Source organism: Athene noctua, chromosome 20 (assembly GCF_965140245.1).
Source record: "Athene noctua chromosome 20, bAthNoc1.hap1.1, whole genome shotgun sequence".
In the NCBI taxonomy this organism is placed as follows: Eukaryota; Metazoa; Chordata; class Aves; order Strigiformes; family Strigidae; genus Athene; species Athene noctua.
The window spans coordinates 10,325,087-10,343,383 of record NC_134056.1 but is presented as its reverse complement, the minus strand read 5'-3'; the positions used below and the strand labels follow the sequence as shown (position 1 = coordinate 10,343,383).

The following is an 18,297-nucleotide window of genomic DNA, read 5'->3' as shown; positions in this document are numbered from 1 at the left end:
CTTAAATCAGTAATGACAGAGGCTCCCAAAGGTGATTTTGGTCCCTGATGGCCCATAGAATAGCTCAGGTTTAAGGAAGGAAATATCCTTCATGCAAATACCAACAGACTCTCTAGGATACAACATGGAATAGAAAATTTCACAGCCTTTGAAGGAAGTTTCTGAGGGACATATTTTTAAATGGCATCCAGTCTTGCTTATAACCCTTTGGGTTTGTTTTTTTTATGATGAACCTGTCAGCTGCATCACTAGTTGTTACGGCACGTGGCTTCTTCCATTAGGAACAATGATGTACCCCATTTGGTTTAATTCTCATGTAAGTCAAGTGAGAAAAATAGTATTCGTGCAGCATTCAGAGTAGTTAATAAAGAAGGATAGATTGCCTTTTCAGCTTTATTAGTCTGATGGAAAAGAAATTTCAATGGGATTCTTTAGAATAGAGCTCATGTCACCGTGGAGAGCTGTGAGTGGCACTGAGATAATAATTTTCCTGTCTATATTATCTTCATTTCAGATGAATTTCAAAACACTTAGCATACTGCTTAGTCTGATCACGTGCACAAGCTCACTTTCCTCCTTACTGAAATATAGGTACTGGCTGCAGAGGAATGCAGAAGCTATTTAGCCACTTACAGCAACATCACAGAGTGGTTTGGGTCTGGAAAAGAGAATCACTAAATTTAAATAAGGCCTCAGGAGAACATGAAGAAGCAGAATGTCAGAATTCATTCAGAAACCAGCCAGTGCAGGAAAGCTAATGTCACTGTTACATGCAAGTGCCATGTGGTCCTTGCTTATGAGCCTTAGAACCAAGTCTCATTAAATTGAATAAAGTGACGTTCAGTGGCACAGTTCTCTTAATGTTGCGCTTGGATGTTGGTTCAGAAGATCCCAGGGGAAAAGGTTACATACTGTGCTATCAAGAAGTTGTCCTGCAGTCTGTGCCTTTTCTGCAAAGGACTTCCATGAAGAAAATAGTCTGAAACCTAGCAAGAGGTGCAGCATCAGGGTACGTACATTCTCCGAATCCTTCTTGGGCCATATTTAATAAAGTCTGCTTTTCTACTTCAGGGAGAACCAGTGTGAGATTGAGGCTAGCGGAAGTGTGAGTGTCCCTGTGCACACCCTTCCCAGCACCTATCTGCAGAAAGTCCCGGAGCAGCCAGAAGATGCTGACAACCAGAAGAATGTGACGCGGATGATTCAGCCACCTCTGGACAAAACCACCACTGTGAACATCCCTGTCACTATCACTGCCCCACCGGGGGAAACCACTGTCATACCAAGTGAGTGCCTTTGTTCCCCTGCTTTTTGCTACGAAATTGCCAGAAAAGAGTTAACTTTCCAAGGAGCTAGCAGCACATGCTTGGTGACTGAGGCTTTCTTGGCCAGCAGTGTCCTTGCAGTAGATGGACAGGAGAACTAATTGTTGATACAACCTGTACAGTTTATGCAGCCTGCAGGAACCCAAAATACAAGGTGACTGGTGACTCTGGAAAACACCATGTAGGTTCCCCGGAGATGGCTCACCAGAGCACATCCATGTGTATTTCCGTGAAGGAAAGATGCAAAGAGCAAGAAAAACAACAAAGTTTTGTAACTGAGCTGTGCATCAAACTAAGCAACTTCTGCAACAAACCAGTCAAGACCTTGTGTGAGCACAGGAGTAGGTCCTCTGCTTTATCACCTTCCTCTGCTGCCATGCTGCAAGCCACCACTGCAACAGCGCTGTGCTGCAGTTCCTCTGGTGTCCCAGAGGCCTGACTGGCCACAGACCCCTCAGCAAAGGATGGGGGAGGCAGTGGCATTGCATTCAAGCCCACAGACCAAATTTACTCTTCTTGGCTTATTAGCTGAGCCCACAGTAGAGCAGCAGGTCCTTTGTGTCCAGACAGCTATCACAGCATCCATAGTGTGACCCTGCTGCTTTGGGTTCCTTCAGGCTGTGTAATTTTAGAGCTGTTTGCAATCCCCTGCATCTCAGTTTCAGCAGATCCTCCCTAGTTTGTCCTTTTCCAGAGCTCTGTGCCTTGGGTCTATCAGCACAGATTTACACTGATTTGCAGACAGACCTAAGATCATCGTGCCTGTGGTCTGCTCTGCAACCACCAGCCTGTTCTGACCAGCTTGTGGCTCATCCCTGGAGGTGTAGGCACAGTCTAGAGAAGTTCCGAGAGCTGGGGATGTTGAGGAGAATTGCAGTGTGAAACCTAAGAGGTCCACATTAGATTGCAGGCTGTCAGGACTCTGCTTTCCAAGAGGCAGAGCCAAAAGCTAGTGGTTTCTATACATGCTCTTTCAATTTGTTGTCAGCCACACAAAACTTGTCTTTTTTTTTTTTTTCTTAAATGGTAATTTTACTATATTGCAATACTGAGTTCCTGTCGATCACAATTTATCAGCCTCTCTCCTGGCCCATTTCCTGTGTATCTGGCTTGAGATACAATAAGGAGTTTATTGAACATGTCACTCACACATAATGAAATGTCATTTTGTTGCAAAATGAAATAAAAAGTAATAAAAACCTGCACCTAACACATCATAAGTGGGTGGGGGTTTTGGATTCTAGGTCTTGTGAACTAATAGACAAGTGTATATATCTGTCTAAGAAGAGAATTTGCAGCCTCAAATGTTTTCCATATATTAGAAATTATCATAAGTAAGTTATCCTATAAACCCACTTCAAGTAAACTTATGATGGGAATTAGAGAATGCATTTCTAACCTTTGGGAGTGAGGTTCAGAAGAATCTTCTAGAAGGGGATCATGCATGTTAAAAACCTGATGAGAGATGGAGCTCGACACCTTTATATACATGGGGACCTCTGCCAAAACTGGGATGCAGACACAGAGCGAGGGGGTCCAGGAAGTCCCTTCCGAGTCTGTTCCTAATGCTGGGAAGTTCAGCAGTCTTAGCCCAAAAATTATTAAAGCTGATCTATGAATTTGCTCTTTTACACATTCCAAAGCCAATCGTGCTACTGATATAATGGGAGCAGGTACAGAATTACACGGTTGGTTAGACTTACTGTCTTTTTTTCCTTCCAAGGATCCCTAGCTGATCCTCTCTGCCTAATAATTTATGATATTTCGAATGGGATTTCCATTCCCAGCTTGGCAGCTCTTGTATAAATAAGTGTAAGGTTTCTTTGTTTGTCTGCATTGGGCATCTTTGTTTCCTGGCCATTTCTGATATATTGCTCATCAGTGCAGCAGTTAAGGAGTATAATTGCAGTGTATATCATACTGTAGTAAATAGTGGTGATAATAATCAAATGATTGTTCATCACATTTAATCAACATATTCAAAGGCTGTTTGCTATCCCAGCTGCATTGTTTGCATATCCAGCTGTTGCAGGCAGCCCGATGTATGAAGACTGCAGATACATTTTTAACTCTCTCGTTTCTGTTTCCTTAAATTCACATTTCAGTGAACAACATTGAATTTGAAAATAAAGCAGAGGAGAAGAAAGACGTCGATGACTTGACAAAAAATGGGCCTAAACCAATCTTGCCTTACAGTTCCATGTTTATTCTAAGTCCTACAAATCCGTAAGTCCTTTGACTCTATAATACCACTTATAGGTTATAGGTACTTCAAGCATGGGTATTCAAAACAATAACATTAGCTTGATCTTCATCTCTGCCAGTCAAACACATTGGGAAATTAAATAAAAGCTTATGTAGGCTGTGAACAAGATGCTGCCTTTCAGCTGGGCTTTTCTGGGGGAATAAATTGCAAGGATAGGGAAAAGATGATGCTTTAGGCAGACCCTTCCCAACTGACCTGCTGACAGTCAGGTGGGCAGTTGTTTCCTCAGTCAGAGATCACTAAAGGGACAGAGTGGGAGTGTGGGCTATTGCTGGGACAAGACATTTTCAGGAGAAGGAAGTTGAGGGCTGGTTTTGCTGTCAGCACATACTTGCAGGTTCATCAGTTGGAACCCGTGCTCCTTCCATACTACTACCCTCACATCACTGAAAATTCTGAATTTCTGGGAAAACATGAATATTTTTCATTTGCCAAGGCTGAGAGTACAGCTTCTGGGATCTGTTGGGATTACAGCATTTCTTCTGCCTCAGGTACCTCTGCCTCATGGGAGCTTTGTACTCAAATCCTGTAAATACTGAATGTGTCACTCTGAAGGGCTGCAGGACTAGACAAGAGCAGCAGGAGTTGTAATAATTGTAGCATGAAGGCCTGTGAGTCATTTTAAGCAGTAACTTAAGGCATTTGAAACTTCTACCAACCCAGAGATCTGCTAGGAGCAAATGTGATCATTTCTCTCTGTCTTAAGTAAACTTGTTGCAGATCCTAGGTGTTGTTCTCTGAGGTTGTACATGTATGCTTAGATACCTAAAGTGAGCTCAGGCCCTTCCTTTGACAATTCAAATCAAGAGAAGAATGAATGCTCCTACACCTCCTGCTACTCAGGACTGTGAGAGTCTATGCAGTCAGTGGAACAAAACAGGCTGCCCCGTGTACTCATCTTTGACATCGGAAATATATCTGCGGTGGAAGCCATGGTCTGGCACCCCTGGACATTAGGCAGGCTGAATATTTTCTTTAAACATAAGTGCCAGCTGCACAGTTCAGGCTACAGCCCTGCGTGCTCCAAGGTGCCATAGCTATGGGCACAGAAGGAATTCATCGGTGGGAGAAGTTAGAGACTATCTCTCAATGCCAGCTGTTAGAGAGGGAAAATGACCCCAAACTACTGCTAATCTCACTTCCAAAGGAAATGAACTGAAGACTCAATACAAGCCCCTTCTGTCCCAAACCCACAAGAGAGACAATTGTGTTTCCCCTTTGCCTTCCTCAGCCACCTGCCAGGCAGACCTCAGGGCACATTAGGATAACTGAGCCAAAAGCCCAGAAAGCTTCCCCTTTTCAGAACACTGTGATAGCGTTGTGCTATTTCAAATAAGGCAACATATCCTTTGAATTCATGTAAAAGGCAGCTGAGAGGAGGGCAGAGCATTAGATGAGGTGCACTCATAGTGTAATTAATACTTTCTGGGTCAAATTTGAATTATGAAGCTTGGCCCCTGTCTAGTTGGATAAGGAAACAGTACTTCCCTAATATTTGGTAGCTCAAGTCTTTTTGTTGTTGAGTGACCACCAAAAATGATTGTTACCTGCAAAGTATCTACTAAAGGCAGTATTGCAGAGCGGGAAGCTAGATGGCCCAAGCCCAGAAGGGTCTGAGCTGAGGAGTGGACTGGGCAGACAAAGAAGCAGCAAGACTTTTTTGGTTTATATCTATGCTTGTCTTCTGTCACCTCATCCTACAGTTATGAACTTCTGAACCTCACAGCCCAGGATTGGGTATGTTGTTTAAGTTATCTTGCACATGCACACGCACACACACATACCCTCCCCCAAAAGCTGCACTAAAAGACCATTGAAAAAAACAAAATTCACTGGGAGAGATTGTTATAACACTGGGCCAAGGCGAAATAACAAGCCAAAGACCAGACTCTAGGAATGTCAGCAACTTGCTTTTCTTCCTCTGGGCAAAATGCAGACCTAGCTGGATCCCTCAGGTGTTTTGCCTAGTGCTAATTTCTCAAGAGAGTTTTTTCTGCTTTCTGGGGTACGAAGGTTTTCACCACAGCATTTGCTAACTACCTCCCTTCAAAGCCCTGCTGGGGATGCATGACCCAGGTGCTGCTAGTGGGCAGAACAGCTCCGAGAATCACAAATGAAATGTATTACTTTCCAAGTGCCACCACCCTCTAAAAGCAGACATGCATTTAAAATGATTTCTCAAGTACCACTGGCAATTTACAAATGCTCCCACATCTCACTGCTGGTTATGAATGAAGAAGATCTGAAAACAGGGACTTCTTATTTCTTGATGAATTGAGTTTGATGCAAGAATTACAGTCACAAATGTTTTTGAAAATGTTGCCTTTCACTTCTGCGTATTCATGGAGCACATAGATGATAATCTTCTTCTGTCAGATTGATAATCAGAGTTAAGGGATCCACAAGAACATTTTTCTTCATGTTACTTTGAATCGTCTCTTTCCTTGGTATTTGTAATGCTCTTTCATTCTGAATCCATTAGCAATATGGAGAAAAGGAATATATAAGTAGATGTGAAAAATAAATTTTAATTCTAACTGTTCAGATATTTGCTTAGGGAAAAGGTGATATAGTAACTGAATTGCATTCTTAGATAACAAGGTTGTTGATGAGTTACACATATAATTTGATTCTCAAACAGAACCTAAATCCTTTATGCATCTGTCAGATATGGGGCAAATGTAGAGTTCTCTGTGCAGTTAAGTATTTGTGAATTGTGGTCAGATAGAGTTATTAGCTGAAATTTGTGAATGGTTTTGCATTGCTTAGAAATTGAAGAATTTATCACTTTTCTTGGACACAATTTGTGAAGAAAAAGATTAAGTTAAAGTAATCAAATATATTACTGTAAAGTATTTGTGCAGCTTATAAAGTGTATCTTTAAGTGAAGGCAGAGGTACTTGGCAAGAGAGAGACTGGTACTCATAGTTACGAAGCCAGTTTCAGCTGAGTCTCAAAGTGCATAGCATATATCTCAATTTTAAAGGGATTAGTTGATATTAAAAGGATTTCAAACCTAGTTTTGAACTCACAAGGCTTCAGCCTGTGAGTTCAAAATGAAAAGGATGGGGGCATATATAAACATGATTTGCAGAATTGAGTGTGATTTCTTGAAAGCTCTCAGTGCCCTTTTGATAGATACATAGATGTCATTGCTTTGCAGAGGGGGTAGGGAGCAGTGCAGAAATGTTATATGTCTTACTTTAAATCTCACAACAGATCTGTTGCAAAGTGGAGTTTAAAGCCGTTGATCCTGGCTTTTATTTTCTTATCATTATTGTGACAGGAATCCTAAAGGTGATACTCCTGATGAATGTTGTCCTTCTGTCAGTCTTTCTGCACTTGACTTACAGCACTTGCAATAGCCCTTCTATGTGCTTATGTTGTTTGCAGGATTCGGCGTCTGTTCCACTACATCGTCAACCTGCGCTACTTCGAGATGGTCATCCTCATAGTTATAGCCCTCAGCAGCATTGCCCTGGCTGCAGAAGACCCTGTCCAAGCTGAGTCACCGAGGAACGATGTGAGTACTAGCCAACATGGCCAGAATAAAGTTGTTCTGCTTCTCCCAACAGCTGTGTACGTGGCATGTCTGTTCCCATGTCCAGAGGATAACACGGTGCACTGGCAAGTGCAAAACTTTCTTTAATAACATACTCAAGTCACCTTTGTTCAAAACGTTCACAATTCCTGTCCCTTTCTTCTGCTTCAACCACATCTGAGTTTGAGAACTTGGAAATCACTGGTTGTTTGGCTGGTGTGACTTATGTGGAAGAAGCCTGCAGAGCTCACACACCGTTCAGCAAAGGGAAAGGCTTCCCCAGTCACGAGCCAGGGCTGACATTATCCTAAGATCCCCTGCTCCTGCTAGAGCAAAACGTGAGGAAGTGAAACCAGATATGGCTTTGTATCTTGGTGGGGCATGGTAGCAATTTCCTAGAATTAGTAGCAAATCTATTTAACCATGGATGTCAAACTGAACTTGGAGACTTCATAGATGGGTGCTGTTACAAGCAGAAGTAGGAGTGTGCCAGCTTGTACATGAGAGCGTGCAGCCCAGGAGTGTTTGTGATGCAGATAGCTGGGTGTCTTTTTCCAGGCACGTTCACATGAGGACACTGGCGCAGAGCTGGTTATAGCTACATGGACAACTGGGAGTCTACAGAACTGAAGATTAAATATAGAGATTACAATATGCAGTTGCCTAATTTTGGACTCTTCAGCATAGATAATTGCAGTATGTGGATACTGCGAGATATATATATATATATAGACTTAATATCCATTCACTATCCTTTTTTTTTTTTTTTTTTTTTAGAGGAGTATCCATGAATCCCTATATCAGTAACGAGGTGAAGTAGCTACGAGTAATCTCTCTTCCTCATCCTAATAACAGTGGAATCCATTTTACAAAAAGGATTTTATCACTCTATTACTCTCCCGAGTTCTTTAATAATACTACTGTCAGCTACAGCAGAAGAAGAACCCCAGCTGTTACGCAGATTCCGGCAAATAAGCTCTTTAGGAAAGGATGTTTAAATATCTTGATTTGAAAAATCCATTTTGCTTTAAACCTGCCATATATGCAGGTGCACCAAAGCACCCATGGGCATGCATACTGCAGTTTGTCAAGGGCTGGAAAAAATGTTACTCTTTAAATCAGATGATTCAAGTTTGTGCCTAAACGATTTGAAAGCCTCCTGTCAGATTATATTTACCCATTGTAGCAAATAAACCATTGCTAGAATAGACTTTTCGCTCATGTGCAGATTTTTTCACTGTGTAATCTCCCTTAATAGGCATTTCTCTTTCCCATTTAGGCTCTGAAATACTTGGATTATATATTTACGGGTGTCTTTACCTTTGAGATGGTGATCAAGGTAAGAATTTTTCTAAGCAGAAAGGTTCACCTCCCCTTTCAGATTTACACTCATCTACTTTTGGGAAGCTAGAGAAGGAGGGAGGAGCACGACAGAGCTCCAGGGTGCCTGGAGAGGCGGTGATGCTGGAAAGCTTTAACTCTGGAACAGCACTTGGAAGTAGCCAGTGCACAACAGATGCCTTTCTGTAGTAGCTTTCCTGGTTTCTCTAATCTTACATTTTATGGAGGAAAATAAGGATATCTTTAGTAGCTGTGGTTGTGTAAGAGAATAAGAAATGCAAATGCCTGATGCAGAGATGTCTGTGCGTGGCTGAGGACACGGAAGCTGATAGACCTTACTGAGACATGTCTGGTTCTTCCCTTTTCCTTTGATGCTGATCAGGAATATTAATAGTAACTGATTCTTGGTCTGTCATGTTTCAAGAAGTTGAGAATTCATCTTTTGACTTTACTCAGTAGAGTGATAGGTTTTGCGAAGACTGTGGGGTAGTACCTTCCCAGAAAGCACAATTCTATTAAAGGTAGGATTTATTCTTGGGATAATGATGGATTTAGTTTTTACTGTCAGAGCAAGACGTAAAAGAGATGGAGAATAAAACCCGACATTTTGCCTTGTTTGATCATTAGAAGGATTTGAAGCTATGTAAGGCAAGCAACCTTATGTGGGCAGCTGTAGAGCTCTCAGAATAACAGATAAAATGTCTCGTATGCACTTTGAGACTCAACAGTAGAAGACCTTTAGTGGCATTGTAAGGAGATGCTCAGTCTCATGCAGAAGGCAGCCAGGCTTTGCTGAGCAGCATCTTCCAGCAAGTGCTGTGGGGCAGATGTATTTGTTTTACTGTTGCATTTAGCTGTGGGTCTTCCTGCCCTCTCTTCGTGTTTTATTGTGTAATATCCTATGCCAGTCGTTAGTTCCTACTAATCTGGTGGGAATTGGGTAAAATAAAATTAAACTCTTTGGATGTTTGACACACAGTGTTCCCATAAATTAATGCATGTCTGTGCAAAGAATCCATGCATCAGTTAGTACTCTTGTCTCTCCTGCTTTTGATTATGGTTTATTGACTTCAGCTTCACTTTTGACAGAGCTCTCTACCTATTAGAGATGAGCAGCTTGACTAACTACCTAGATGTTGCCCTGCTGCTGGGAAGCCCTGAAGAAGTTTATGAAATATCATTTGATCAAGGACATTCCTCTGTACCTTTGTAGTGTTGATTTGGTACTTGCTTTATTAAAACTCTTTAATTTCATGTGTTTCCTCTGAAGATGATTGACTTGGGGCTGTTACTCCACCCTGGCTCCTACTTCCGTGACCTGTGGAATATCCTGGACTTCATTGTGGTCAGTGGGGCCTTGGTGGCATTTGCCTTTTCGTAAGTACATTTTCCTTAATATACCAATTTCTAGGAAAGAAGTTGCAGAGCAGGCAGGACCCTGGCACAGATCTAGTTGAAGTATAGTGTTTGTGGCTCCATTTCTCAGAGAAAAATTCAGTTTCTGCCCTTTATCATCTCGTAGCTGGGGGGAAGAAATGAAAAATCCCTAAATTTGTGTTGTAGAATATCTTGAAAATTCTCTCAGGGTTAGGGTGAGTCCATTCATTGTTCATTCAAGCAAAGATTTTTGTGAATGTTTGGCCAACTTCTTTTCAAAGACACATTGCAACTGTTTGTGGCAATCCAGTGTCTTCAGGCAATAATTTTAAAAATTTTTCTTCCTATGAAAAAATAGTTAATGAAATCAGCTGTTAACTCAGTGAACTCTTTACAAGACATTCTCTCTAGTCATGGATATTTCTGGTTCATATGCATTTGGTAGTTCTCTCTCCTCCTCCTCTCTCATTCAGGGTACTTGCATTTCCAGACAGTTTCACTTCTAAGCCTAATTGCTCCCTCCCTCAATCACAGCCCTCTGTTTATGGCATTAAATAAGGTGCCATGTGCTTCTTTAACGTCATGGGGGATTTTGAGCAATAGGCACAGAAGAATTGCTTTTATAAAATGAGGATTAGCCTTTTATTTGAGCGTTTTTCTCAGAAGAGACCAGAAGAAGAGTAATGCAGGTTCTTCAGAACTTGGGGAGCTCAGTATTGGATGATGGAAAGAAATTTTCCACATGCAGTTCTGGGCCATGGAAAAATTGTATTGCAAATGTTTTCCTGAGAAATTCTAGATGACCTGGAAATAAGGTAGAGACCTTGGCCAGTTTAATCTTCTGCTAAATTAGCCTTGAGTAATTACAGTGAACATTTAGCAGCCCATGCCCAAACTCCATTCACCTGTTTGTTGACATGATGATTAGAGAAGACAAAGAATTAGCAGTGTTTTACTTGCTAATGAGAAAAAGCATTCACCTTTGTCAAGGAACTGCAGAACCGTGTCTTGTAGACTGACAGTAATTTTTAGGCAGACAGCCATATCCGTTGCTCCTCTTATGTGCTCTGCTGATGAAAAATACTGCAACATCCCTCGTGGCACAAAAAGGTGCCAGGACCTTTCTGGTAAGGTTGGTCTGGAATATTTCTCGTAAGTGTTTAATTTTCTGAGGTGTCAAAATTCTTTCACATTAAGACTGCGAGATTTGTGGTTTAGATCTTCTATTCTTCATAGCAAATGCTGTATAAAAAAAAGTGTAAGCTCATTTGGCCAAGGAGTGGATGAGCAGAACAAGATGGGATTGACATTGTTGGTATGATTTTTCAGCCAGTTGAGGAGTGACATTTGGGAATATTGGGACCCAGGCTTTCTGTGGCCAGTCTTACACCAGAGAATTGTGTAGATCTTGGAGTGATGTCAAATATAAGTTCTTAAAAATGGATGTTGCCCTCCCCTCATTAAAGACTTTTCCCCTATTCATTAGAAATGTCTTTTTCAGAGGAGCTGAGTGCTCTGTTGTAAGCAAGGTTGTCTTGAGATGGAATTGCTGGTCTGATGAATGTCCTTCTTATCTAAAATTTGACATCCAAAACCAGGCTGCTTTTTAAGCTTGACTAGATGTGTGTGGCTTAGTTTCCATGAAACATGAAATATATTAGCATAACATCTTTCAGAACTGGATGTGGCCTGAGTTAAGCAAAAACATATTAAAAAAAAGTTTAGCAATTTAATGGAGCTCCTCTGAATTGAAGCAGGGTATAAACGTAAAATTATATTAGTCACAAGTATTAGTTTGCAAAACAATATTACCCAAGTCTGTGGTTAATGGAGAATTTCCATTTTTCACTAATAATTCAGACTTTGAAGGCAGAAGGGGCATTTTGTGAGCCCTTCAGAGCAACTCCATGTGCTGTGAAAACAAACATCAGGGTTTGCCCTTAAAACATCTTCTCTTTGAACAAGATTTTCTTTTGGACAAGCTGTGGATTTGGATTAAAATGAATAACTTTTAATTTTTATTAGTATTTTTGTGTTCAGGTTTTCTATTGCTTGTATTGGGCGATGAATATCTAACAGCAGCTCATCAGCCTCTAAATAAATTACTTGTGCATCCCCTGACTGCTTCGTAATAGTATGCCCCAAGCTCCTTCTATTTTACATTCTCTTTGAATAAGTATTGAGCAGGGATTTACAGAAATCAAATGCATAAAACCTGCCTGCCTATTTACTGTCTCCCAGATTAAAGTGAGTCAAACCTATTTCTGAGACTTGGAAAAATTTTAATTTCTTCTGTGATTTTTATTAAGACTGTAACCTCTGCTACATGTCCATGTTTCAACAGGCAGTAAGTGTTGACTTCCAATTCAGGGAATACTTGCAGTATCTCTGGTCTAACCTGAGAGCAGGATGTCCAGTCACTCATAGGAGATGACTTGCTCTCTGTTCCCACTAGTTGAGTTATGAATACTAACAAGTCTCAGACTGCTCAAATGAAAATTGCATAGATAGTCATGTCCCTAGCTCAGCTTCATTATTTGGTTAAATCAGACAGACGCACCAAGCCTGCTGAAATTTGATAATCCTGAAAACGAGCTTTTGGAGAATGAACTGGGTAATCTTCATAGTTTTGTTAGTGGGCTTTTTCCCGCAAACTCTGCAGTCCCATCACTCATCATCAGTGTCGCTGTAAAAATGTATTTAATGTGGCTGTTAGCAGTTTCTGTTTGCAAAAATACATGATTGCCACGCAGTGGGTGTGATTTAATTCATGCATGTTCTTGACCTCATCGGTGTCCAGTGAAGGTGATGGGAATCAACTTCGTGCTGAATAGACAGGTCACTGAAAACTTAGGAAAAACAGAGCTCCCTGAAATGCTTCCATCTAGAATATTGCAGCAGCCTATGTTTGTTTAGGCATACGAGATGGTATCATTCATTGCTGCAAGGTTCATAAAATCCATCTCAGCCTCTCAAACCAGCTATCAGTCTACTTTCTGCCTGTAGCTCTTTAGAAGCTACACTGTGCTTGACTGTAGTTAAAAAAAAAAAAAAACAACACAAAAAAACAAAGCCCCCAGCGAGATGCTAGAAACATTAATAATACTGATGATGATGATAATAAAATATCTTCTGTTTAGCAATGTATTTCAAGAGAAATTCCTTTCTTTTTCTAGAGATAAACATGCCACAAACATTGCAGACATGTTCTAGTCTTTAGGGAAATAGAAATAGAGCATCTTAAAGCAAGCTAGCAAATTTTCCATCAAAATTTATCAGCCCCAGGTGTAAAATGTACTCGCTCAATAGAAATAGCTGAAGAATAGCAGCAAGAGATTGCATTTTTACATTTTCAGCAACAGAAATCTGGCTGAGATGCACAGAATTTCACACTGTTCTTTGCAAAAGCATTTGCCAAACAACCAAGGTGGTTACCTCCCAGTGTCAGGAGGATGAAGGTGTATTTGCCCTGTCTGCTTGTCAGTCAGAGGGCGGATGCACCACGGGGGATGTGTGGGTACATGCTCTATGGCCAATCTGTTGCTTCCTTGCTTGTTTATTTTTATGAATGTTGAGTTGGTGGGCGTGGGACAGGGGATGGGGTTATCTGCCAGCACATACCTGTATGTGCACGGGATGCACTGTATAGCCTTATGTTTCTGTTTGTCATTGACTCTGCTCTTTCTTTGTCTTCTTCTTGCTGGAATCTCTCTCTAGGAGTTTCATGGGGTAATACGTTATTCCTGTCTCTTGCTGCACTGTTATGCCTGTGAAATATGTCTACACACACCTGCCACTGTGGAAACAAACCATGTTACACCCATTGCATTGACTCCTTTGTCCCTTTATTACTCATTATTCAGTGAAACGTATTTTCCCTTAACAATCTTCATTCATCCTAATTTTCTTTAGGCAGAGGATAGAAGCAGACTAGAAAGCCAAGTGGACCAGAGAGTCAGAAACCTTAATAAGCAGATATATTTGTACCAAAAAGATTTGAGGGGATGACTTAGTGGATACATCATTAATGTGTGAGTTGCAGTTCATGAAAATCTGAATAAGTAGGTTTAAAGAAGCAGTTTTATTCTCTTTCAGAGGACTGCACCTCTAAACTGCATTAAGCAGTGCTGGACGCTTCAGGGCTAGTTTTGTGCAGTCTGGGCAATGTGACCCAGCTGGGATTCAGGCTGTCAGCCTCTGACATTGATGAAAAGTCTTTGACAGGAAAACAGAGTGTAGAGAGTTTTTTGAGAGGTTGGCAGAGCAATTTGTAAAGAAGGAGGTAGCAAAAGTTGCATTTAACCATCTGCAAGGAGGTGGCAGTTTTGTCGTCGGTGTGGTACAGCGCAGCTTTGCTCCAGGGACGGAGGGGGAGGCAGAGCTGCATTGTCTCACGCCCCAGTTCCAAGCAGGGCAGGAGCTCAGGTGGGCTCCTCCGCAGCAGATAACCCAGAGATGCACTGAAAAGCATGCAAAGAAAGGTCTTTGATGTGGTTCAGCAAATTGGCTCCTTGTTTCTTTCATTTGTCTAGGAAACCAGATCATTTAGACCCTGGAAGAGGGTGGCTTTGTGTTTGGGCAGAGTTGCATGACCTCATTTACTCTTTGGTGGAGGAACTCGCTTTCTTCCTTGGGGATTTCAGGCAATTGCAGAAGGTGGTGACTCCACCCTACTCTGAATATTTGATGACATGACTCTTAAGAGGCCCATGTTATGTGAAATGAGAGCTGCTGGCAGGAGCAACAGAAACAAGAAGCTTCCATTTTAAAGAACTATTAATTTTTTAACGGATCTTTTATTTAATAAAGGAAAAAAGGCCATGCAAAGCTCTTTTAAAATATTTTTAATGTTTTCAATAAATGAGGAACAAACTGTCCCAGAAAAAAACAGAACTAGCCTAATGCGACAAGAATTGACCTAATGCATTTTATTTCTTCATGGTGTTTTTTGTTTTTTTTTTTAAGTCACTGGACTTCTGTTCATTCTCTGTCTTTATCCTGCTTGCTCTTCTACAGCTCTTCTGAATTTTGTAGTCATTATTCTGCAGACACCTAAGAGCTTGTCCTTCCATAGCAATTTTTTTTTGTTGTGAGAAATATTCTGGTCAAATGTGTGCTTATATACACCTTTTGACTGAATCCTAGTTCCATCTGGACTTTTTATTTTGTGGGACATCTGGCTTTGTATTAAAGTGATGTAAAAAACAATATTGGCAGAGGAGGTTCTTAAAAACACCAAAACTAACCCTTCAGGTTTTATTTGACAGGCTGAAATAGTTGCAGAAGGTCCATTGAAAAAGCTTTCTCCTATAGCAGGAACCTTTCTGTGACAAGAAATAAGTATGGGTTTTCAGGATTCTGTATATGACTTAGATCATAAATCCCATTAATATTTAATTGGCTCATGCTCTTTATTTGCTTAGGTGCCTGAAAGGAAAAAAAAATAAAAATCAACCTTTCTTAGTGTCCTTCATTCATGCAGAAGGAATTTTGTAGGACTGGAGCTGTCTGCCCTTCACCTCCAAGCTCTCAGTGCAGTCATCCACACGCCTCCCCATGCAAGGGGAAAACAGCTTCTCTCATCGACCCAAGAGGAGGGATTTGCTTTGCCCTACCTGTTCACGAGTCCCCAGTAGGTCTGTTTAACTTTCCTAGAAATATTAAGACCACAAAGGTTGTTGCTTCAGGCTTGGGGCCAGCCCTGTGACACCTGAGCTAGCTCCTTCAGAGATGAGAAGTATCTTTCTCGTCTGAACTTCCCTTCCAGGAGGCCTTATTGGTATGGTTGTTATTTAGCACAAACACATGGCAGCAACAGGGGAGGTTTAGACTGGACACTAGGAAAAAATTTTTCAGAGAAAGAGTGGTCAGAGAGTGGAATAAGCTGCCCAGGGAGGGGGGTGGAGTCCCTGTCCCTGGATGTGTATAAGGGTTGTTTGGGTAGCCGCTGATGGTTTGACTCGATCCCAAGGGTCTTTTCCAACCTGAATTATTCTGTGGTAGTAAATAGGTGTTTTGGTCTCCGGGATTCAGGAGCACTAGAAGACACCATGCAGAAATAGTCTGTGTTTCTGCTTCAGTCCAGGTGAGGATTATTGAGGTTTATTACTTTGGTTGCTACCTGCCAGTGGCAGTGCTGCTAAGCTGGGCTCTGTGTGTTAATCTGCAAACCAGAAACATGGCCACAAATGATTGGAATATAATTCTGGGGCAAGGTATCCCATCTCTTTTTTTTTCCTACTGCTCCAACCACATGTCCCTTAACCCTCTCACCTTCGCTCATCTCTCACCTCTACTTTCCTGAGCTCCTACCTCTTCACCCTCTTTGCCCTGGCTTCCTCATCTACTTAAACCTCAAATGGCTGGGCAACATGGAGCAACCCAAGCGATTTGCTTGGCTTTCGAGAGGGAGGAGGGCAGAGGGAACAGAAGGGGCAGCCAATGTGACAGGCATGTGCTGGGTGACCATCAGCTATGGGGACAAGCAGGCTAGCTAAGCCAGGTGGTGTCTCCTTCCTGGTAACCTATTTCCCCTTCTACTTCCCTCCTGCTGCTGACCATCCTCCTCAAGAGGCTGAACAAATTGTTTTTCAACCAGGGCATTGCTAAGGATCAGACAAATTTGCCTGGGCAGTAGGAGAGCTCCAGTTTGGCTGGCTCAGCTGGAGGCTATGGTGACAAGGGGATGGCTGCAGTGGCTGTGCCAGAATCACTGCTTGCTAGGAGTTGGTGATCTGAAAGCAAGTATGCAAAGCCAAAGATGGGCCCGATCTTCAGTTATGCTAAAACCTGAAGAGAAAGCCAGTAAAAGCTATGTTGGCAGTGTCTGCTTCATGTCGACCAGATTAAAGTGTGTCTAATGAGAATCGAAAATTACTTCGTTTAAATATATAACATTTTTCAGCATTAAATCAGTCCAGTAACTGTGAGTATTAGCTCAATCACCTGGATTTACAGCCGTGCCAGCAGTCAGGATCCATCTGCAGCTGATTAAAATGACCCTAAAGCAGCCCTGAAAGAGGACATAGAGAGAGGATAAGTAAATATCCATCCATGCTCCCCCTCTTCTCCATTTCTGTTAAATTATGTGCAAAGACAACTTTCATTCAATGTATAAGTCACTGGGATACAGCTCAAGGCTTTCCAAAAATTTCTTATGTCTCACTGCTTATTGCATTTCAGGACAACTGCAGTGACTGGTAATTGGAGAAAGAGACCAGAGATGAGACAGGAATGCGTGTTTCTAGGTTGCAGATTCCAGTCTAGTGCTAGTATTGAGTAGTACAGTATTAGTACTGAGTTACGAGTCATCTAGAAGTGGATAGATTGCAAAAAGACCCTTCCAGGGCTGAGCAAGGTCAGCCAGCCATGAAACTGGGTGGTTTCCTCCACTCCTGGTGTTTATCCCTTAGGGCAGTGCATAGGGCTGGCTGCACTGGCGGGAAAGCTTTGCAGTCCACTGCCTGCACATCTTTCTTGTGAGTCTCTTGGGTTACTTGTATTTCTATTGCTTTCCTGTTGGAGAAATGTTTAGCAAACTGGAAGAGCATAGAATAGGTATATCAGCATCTGTTCAACATGTTATTCATTCACACCTGTGTTACTTCAATACAATCTCAGACCCAAACCTACAGTCATGAATAAAACTTTGTTAAAGATTTTCATCCCATTTTTCACTTCATATGAAATGGAGGGGAATGTAATTGTTTGCTGTTGGGTTGAAGGAAGATGTAACTGTCTTTTTGATTTATTTTGGAAGCGCACAAGGCAAGGAACTCTGTCCTTCCCCTAAAAACCTCTTAATGGTAACAAGAAGAATGGTCTCAAGTCTTGCACTCAGTTTTAACAAAACTAAAAAAAAAAAAAAAAAAAAGATGACTTGCAGAACCTGCATGCGTAAGTGGGAAGTTGCCCTAGCACTGTTCCAGGCATGTAATATGTTGTCATATTACATGTTCCTGCATGGATTTGGTAGCATGTCTTCCAAGAGAGACTCGAGGATGAGGGTACAGATATGGAGTGGCTCTGTCCCTCACCATGAAGGCTCCAGTTCCTTCTGGTCGCTGTCTGCTTGTCTAGACACGACGTCCCTGCCAGAGAAGTGCAAGGAGCACGCAGAGAAACATCCTCCTGTCTCACCCAGGTGCCTGGGAGGGAGGAAAGCCAAGTCTGACTTTCTCACTTCTGACTGGGGCTGGGATGACGACAATGAACCTCCTCTCCTGGTGGCTGCAGCCGAGGTGTGCTGCTGCCCTGGATTTGACTGTTGCCTGGGTGGGCAGTTGGGGCAGGAAGGTCACCAGGTCCTGGGTGATGCTTGGTGTGTAGCTGGGAAGTGAGCGAAGGCTGGAGAGCGCATGTGGCCAGATGCTGCGAGGACTATGTCCTGCCCACAGCCTTCCTCCTGTGAGGTGATTAACACGTCTCAAGTGGGCGTTTGTTCATCT

At 42.0% G+C, this 18,297-nt stretch overlaps 1 protein-coding gene across 12 annotated transcripts in view; it reads left to right on the top strand.

Annotated features, from left to right (window-relative positions):
* The window catches only part of CACNA1B (calcium voltage-gated channel subunit alpha1 B), a 309,602-nt gene that overhangs the window by 223,888 nt on the left and 67,417 nt on the right, over window positions 1-18,297 (top strand). For all 12 annotated transcript variants that reach the window (XR_012634942.1, XM_074924011.1, XM_074924009.1 and 9 more), the window contains 5 exons: window positions 1,072-1,286; window positions 3,431-3,551; window positions 6,985-7,114; window positions 8,412-8,471; window positions 9,744-9,850. Coding sequence is in view for 11 of the 12 variants with exons in the window: in XM_074924011.1 (XP_074780112.1) it covers window positions 1,072-1,286; window positions 3,431-3,551; window positions 6,985-7,114; window positions 8,412-8,471; window positions 9,744-9,850 (633 nt within the window). In the remaining variant the exon portion in view is untranslated. The remainder of the gene's footprint in view (window positions 1-1,071; window positions 1,287-3,430; window positions 3,552-6,984; window positions 7,115-8,411; window positions 8,472-9,743; window positions 9,851-18,297) is intronic.